Source organism: Molothrus aeneus, chromosome 1 (assembly GCF_037042795.1).
Source record: "Molothrus aeneus isolate 106 chromosome 1, BPBGC_Maene_1.0, whole genome shotgun sequence".
NCBI lineage: Eukaryota > Metazoa > Chordata > Aves > Passeriformes > Icteridae > Molothrus > Molothrus aeneus.
Window position 1 is genome coordinate 129,052,243 of NC_089646.1, and position 6,800 is coordinate 129,059,042.

The 6,800-nt window shown below is 37.9% G+C and overlaps 1 protein-coding gene across 1 annotated transcript in view; it reads left to right on the forward strand.

The window, feature by feature from the left end:
• Positions 1–1,438, forward strand: part of UBR5 (ubiquitin protein ligase E3 component n-recognin 5) — an 84,850-nt gene extending 83,412 nt beyond the window's left edge. The window contains exon 59 of the mRNA XM_066564868.1: positions 818–1,438. Within this exon, the coding sequence (XP_066420965.1) occupies positions 818–1,030 (213 nt within the window). The 3' untranslated portion in view covers positions 1,031–1,438. The remainder of the gene's footprint in view (positions 1–817) is intronic.
• The last annotated feature ends 5,362 nt before the right edge of the window (positions 1,439–6,800 follow it).

Sequence of the window (6,800 nt, forward strand, 5' to 3'; positions counted from 1 at the left end):
TTAAGATGAGTAACTGTGGTTATTCAACTCTCTTGTGGGCTGGTAGGGTTTTGAGGTCAAGTTCTCTTCATGCATCATCTACTCACCTGAATTCTGTGTATCCTGAGGGCAATATGTCTGTCCTCTCTGTAAGATGTCAGTAAATGATACCATGTCCTTCTCAAGGCCCTTTAGAAGTGAGAAGCTGATGAGAAGCATGAAAGAATAAGATACTGTTCAGGGGATTTAATTTTTAAAAACTTGCCTGTAAATTTTATTCATTGTACACCTCTTAAAATGGTTTGTTTTTAACTTCCTACTCTGTAAGGTAGTATCTCTCCCTTACAGTCTACTAAAAGGAAACAGAGAGTACTCTGAAAAGTGCAAACCCTAGAGCACATTTTTCAAAGGGTGTCTATGCTTACACCTTGGTGGTGACTCAGTATTTCACACTTGAGATAAAAAACCAAATGCTCTCTGTTGCTCCCTTTTGTCTGTACTAGTACTACATCCTGTAGTCTCTGACTGGTTTGTGAGACATTCCTGCTTCAATTTGTATTGATGGCGGTCACCACCTTCCCAGATGGATATTTGGACATGCTCTTTACTGAGGATTTGTTGATACAGGATAATTTTGAGTGCTGCTTTTATCAGTTTTATGAAGGAAGTGAAGGAAGCTACTACAGAAGAAAGTAGAATAACTGTGGGGTTTAGTTTGGCATATTGAAGAGAACATAGTATGATCAATCTTGCTGTGATTGTGCAATTCTTTTTTGACCTATCCCTACACAATTTGTAGGCAGTATGGATCTTAATTTTAAACACTGTCTTTTTTCAGGTTTACTTTTGGACCTCAAGTCCATCATTGCCTGCCAGTGAGGAGGGGTTCCAGCCTATGCCATCCATCACAATAAGGCCACCAGATGACCAACATCTTCCAACAGCAAACACTTGCATTTCTCGCCTTTATGTCCCACTCTATTCCTCTAAGCAGATTTTGAAACAAAAATTGTTACTCGCCATTAAGACCAAGAATTTTGGTTTTGTGTAGAGTATAAAAAGTGTGTATTGCTGTGTAATATTACTAGCTAAGTTTTGTAGATTTTTCCATTTGTCTATAAAAGTTTATGAAAGTTAATGCTGTCATACCCCTGGTGGTACTTCAAAGATTTAAATGCAAACATTCCTGTACTAAATTTGTAACATAAAGGCCTAAGGAGCACTAGCAATATGTGATTGCAACAGTTTGCTAGTCAATAACTCCTTTGCCTAACCCCAGCCAAAGATGACAGCAGAACAATATAATTTACACTGTGATTTATCTTTTTGCTGAGGGAGAATATGTAAAATGTTCTGAAAATTCACTGCTGCCTTTGTGGAAAGTGTTTCAGCAAAGGTTCTTGTATAGAGGGAGTAGGGAATTTCAAAATAAAAAATTAAGTATGTTCTGTGTTTTTAACTTTTTTTATGGTGTTTAATTTGTGGTTGGCTGCAGTTGTGTATCATGTATATTGAACTTGTAAAAAGTTCCTGACAGCTCAGATCCCAGAGTTGGGATTGTTCACTTATGAAACCACTTCCATTGCAATTTTTGTTCTATTGCATTGAACTCTGGCACATCAGATACCATCACTAATATTTTGCATGTAATCTGTACCTTTAGTGGGTTTTTTTTTTCCCTGTACATATTTGATGAGGCCAATGCACAGTATTTCATAGTTCACAATCAACATTTTTGTATCCTTGTTACAGTGAACAGACAGTCAGGAGATTGTTCCACTACCAGTTCTAACCCAACAGTTGTACTACATTATCTAACTATGTAAACTCAGCCTGGGCACTTTCTGGTAACTGTAAAATGTTTATAAGATCATGATTATTGAAGATACATTTTTTGGAAAACTTTAATGTTCGTGAGCTGCTTAACTTCTTTTGTATCTAGCCTTTTTTTAAGTATCTTGTTACAGTTTTTTAATAAAGAAATTACAGACAAAATACCAAGTCATACTGAAGAAACAATAGTTTTTATTTATTAAGCCATTTATACTTTAGCTAACAGCATACACTAAACATAGTTGGTCATTAAAAATCTGAATTTTGTAGCTGAAAAATTGACATGCAGAAGACATTTAGCCTACATTTTACAGTTAGCAGAGAATCCTGAAAGAAATGGGCCAGGCAACCCCTCCTTTTAACAGAATTGGTTTGAAGGAAAAGTGGCTTGTTCTGAAAACTTTCAAGGCAATTAGGTTAGAATAAATTTCTCAAACTTCATTGTAGTGAGTTTTACTGTATGTTCACTTTTGAAGTGCTTGGTTAGTTTTGGGGAGGGCAGTCTTTGACCTTGATGTAGGATTTCTTTTCCCTAAGGCTTGAGAGGTTTTGAGTTAGAAATTGGTTGATGAAGAAAGGAGCTACTTTTTCAGTGTAAAACTAAATTTACGAAACTTAGCAGACTGAAATATTGAGGGATAAGAACTTCTGTGGTGGTGATGTTCTTCTTTCTTGCTTCTGCAACCCCATTAGTTCATGTTAATGATTTTTTTTCTCCCTTTTGTTGGGAAGAGCTGAAGTAATGTTCCATCCAAATCCTAGTAGAACTTACCTTTGCCAGAGCTCCTCTGGTTTTTCCTTTCTGTCAGCTAGTTGTAGGATGACCAAAAGTTATCTACATCTGATTTTCAAAAAAGCCTCTTCATTTATTTCATTGCTAAAGGTATGGAGTACAGTTGATACCACAAATTCTGATCACCAGTTGCCAAATTGATGCTGAAAATCCTCTCTTCTAAATCAAGTGGATTGTTTCAGGCTTGTGTAGTTAAACTGCAGATAAATAAACAGATGTAAGATTATTTCTGCAGGTACTAGTGCTTTCTCTAAATCGATCATCCTAGAAAAGGGTAGTTTCAATGTATGAGGATTGGAGCTAGATTTCCTGTTGTGACCTCCAGTGTATCTTAAGTTCAAAACTGATTTTACTATGCTAAAAAGCAAAAGCAGTACAGCCTCACAAATCTAGCTAGAGGCATTTTAGTATAGAGAAAAATTGTGCTGGTGTGGCTGTTCTCTTATACTAAGGAGGATAAGTTACAAAGGTACAAAGCAACATCTACCTTATACCTGACTATCAAACTGCTGTGACACTACCAAAACTGCCTCTAACTGAAATGTGCAAGGTTAGTAGAAAGCAACAAAAGAAACTGTTTAGAATAGCACCAAAACTCCAGTCTGTAAAATAAAGCTCTCTTCCTCACAAAGCTTTGTGAGGCTTCATGTACTAAGAATTATCCAAGGCCCTTGGATGAAAGGCCATATATACATGTAAAGTACTGTGTATATATATATATGTATTGTGTGTATATGTATATAAGTGTATGTGTATGTATAACATATAAATATATGTTATATGTATATATATTTCTGTATATAGATTAAGCATTTTTTAAGTCCTGTAATGTATAGCTAGACAAAAGCTTTGCAGATAGCACAGTAGCTCACCATATATACACACACAAGGCATTCTGGTAAGCAGAGAGGGAATTTAGAATGATATATGCTGTCGTCATTGACTTGAAATATGTATGTAGCTTTATAAATAGCTTTTTTTCCTCTGTATGGTATATTTAAACTATATCAAGATTTTAATAAGAAAAATGTTTATTAAAATCATACACCTCCTCTCCCTTTGACTTAAGCCCTTCTGTTAGTTCACTTAAAGTGTGGTAGAGAAACTAGTTAAATTCTGTAATGTTTATTCTTTTTAATAGTCTAAATCCTTAGCTGTTCACCATTGCTGAAAGAGGCGATAAAGGTAGCTACTAATAAAATATTATGACCAACTACTAGAGTAGGTCCTAATCTGAATCTAGTGAAACCTTGATACTTTAGTGCTAATTTCTGTGACTAATTCTTGGCTTTGGTTTCTTTTACTTAGCTAACTGTATCCAGCACAAGGTAAATCACTTGCTCCAGCTTTGATAATTTTCCAGGAATGAAAAATTTCATCAAGTGGTCTTTCCCACCTGTGTGGTTTGGAAGTGGTTTTTCTTTCCTACAAGTGAGTAATTTGGTCCCTAGATAACAAGCAGTGACAAAGATGGAAACTGGCAATCTTACGAATCCAAAACCATACCCTTGCAGAGCAGCATTCAGGGAGGCAGAGGAAAGAAAATTTTCCTCAACTCTTAAACAAGGTTTATCCTTGTATGCAATTGTGCAAACCATAGAGACCGGCTGGTTTTCAGAAGTTTACTTCTATGCATCTGAAGAGAAGTGTGTAGTGAGCAGGGCTGCACCTCTCCGTGGTAGTTGGAGTGCAGGTGGGGGAAGTTCCCCAGCCACCACCAACCGCCTCCTGTGCGGTTGCTTCTCAGAGAGAGCCGGAATTCAGCACAGCTCCTGGTCACCCTTAACACCACGTGAATGATTGTTCACTAAGTTTGTGCTAACCTCCTCCTTTCAATGCTAACTGCTGTGCCCTAACTCCCTCTTTATAGGTCCCACAGCCTGTGGATCATGTCTCTGTGTGCATCTGTAAATACCATGCTCTTCACTTGGATTTTTCTGGCTTCCTCTCTGTAAGGCAAACTGTGGTTACCTTGTTTAGTTGCTCTGATTCCCTTCTTCTTTCAAGCTTTGTAGGATTTGACCTTTTTTCTGAATGCTTTCATTTGCCTATTTAGTAACAGGTCTGCTAAAACCAAATAGAAAATTCTGCATGTCCAGCTTAGCTGGATTTCAGCATGTGTGGCATCATCTTACTCTGAGGTAGAAGGTATACCCACACATTAAAATGTGTTGGTGAATGGGTCATGTGAAAGCTTCAGTGAGTGCCTGGAACTCACAGTGCTGGAAGTTTCCACATGATCTCCGTGGGGAGGATATGAACAGGCTTCACAACTGGAGTGTGGCCTCCCTCAGTGCAGTCACTGCCCATCAGGACTTCTGGCATTATCAGGAGCTCTGATTAATCCTTTGCTAGTTGGAAATTGCTTTTGTGGCTTTCATTTGCAGCTATTTCAGATTTGCTGAACTGAGAAGCATGGAGGGCTTTTAATTTTTTATAAATTTTAATGGATTTTTTGTGGAGTTGTCTTAGAGGATAACTTCATGTCTTGCTTTGAAACACAATCCTGTTAGTATTTTCCACAAACTACTTTTTTCTGATTATCACCACAAACTGCTATTATAGTAATAGACTGTTTAGCATAACAAGAGGCAGCTGGTTGCTCCCAGGTGTTTCAGGACTTTTCCATAATGGTGAAACTCTTCAGTATCCCTTTGTCCAGTGGCAGTGACAACTAACCAAATGAGTATGCTTGAATACTGTAGTCATGCTGGAAAATAGATTGTTGCCACAACCTATGGTAAGGTTTCTCTGCACAGAGACTGCAAGGAGGCTTAAAGAAATTTTAGGCTTTAGACATACTGAAATAATTCACAAATTATTTTCTGAGAGTGAACAGTGCTAAGCTGAAAAGCAGATTTCACTTTAATTTATAAATGAAAATTCTTCAATTTACCTGAAATGGCATTTTCATATACAAAATTAGAATTATAACCAGTTTTAAAAGGCAGCTGAGTTTGTTCCAAAAAGTAACACCTTTTGGGGGGAGGGAAGAAAGACCTAGGATGGTTGAAGCAGTGAATACTACATTTGCTATAGCAGGACAGCTGCCACAGCAGTGAGGAACTAAGGGAGGAATACAGCTTCCACCACCTATCAGGGAGCTTGTTCTAAACAGGACATTGTAGGTGCAGCTGAGTAGTCTGAAATCTTGCAAAATTGTGCATAATGCTGTATTTCATTTGTATGTGCTTGTCTGTATTTTAGTGTAGGGTACATAATTTAATTTTTATAAAACAAAGCTAACAGAAGTTGGCAGACTTTTGTGGAGGTGCAAGAACCGTCACATGCTGTTTGGTTAATCCTTTCCAGTATTTTTCTTTTTTTGTGCATCTTTAGGCACCATGTAAGTAAACGTAAGGGCAGGCATTTAAGAAGTTATCTCCAAATACTTGAACAATTTTCTATTGCTAATTATATTAATTTATGGTAGATCTTAATCCCTGTCAGGACAGGGCATTTCCTTACTTAGGAACTCTGAAACAGTAGCCAGGACAATCAGATCTGGGGGCTAAGAAAACTGGTAGACCAGTCAATGTCATTTAATATGAATAGTCTGCTGCTTGTTGGTTTTGGTTCCACAAACTCATGCATCTCCCCCTTAAACCACCAGCAAGTTCTGTATTGCACACATCAATAGAATTTGTCTGTAAATGGGTCAGTTGGGTTTGCTCTACATCAATCAGTGTTCCTCTGATTGCTCTGGACAAAAAGCTGGAATCACTCGTACTCCATATACTTGGTATGAGTGGAGCTGTTGGATGTAAAGATTAAGCAGCTTGTCTAGGTATCTCTGGGAAATAAAACTTCAAGGATTTCTCAGAAATAACAGTACTCAGGTAACAGCAGATATTGTTAATGTGAATCCACCTTTTCTCCTTTACTTTTTATGTGTTCCTGCTGTGCTTTTAAGTAAGTTGCTCAGTCACGTGTTTCTGCTCCTCAGAAAACTCAATGGAAGAAAACCAGAACTGTTTTTGTGCTTAGTCACAGATCTCACCACGGAACTTTTCTTATCCTCTGCCCTGGTGAGGCTTGGGCGTCTCAAGGCATCAAAAAGCCGCAGGAAACAGATGCAGCCCAGAGGAGCGCAGCTGGCCTGACTCCCCCTTCCCGTTCTTAGGAATGGAGAGAGGGGAGGTCTCAGTCACTGTGGCACTCAGGTGCCTTTAAAAAAAATACCCAAAATTCTTAA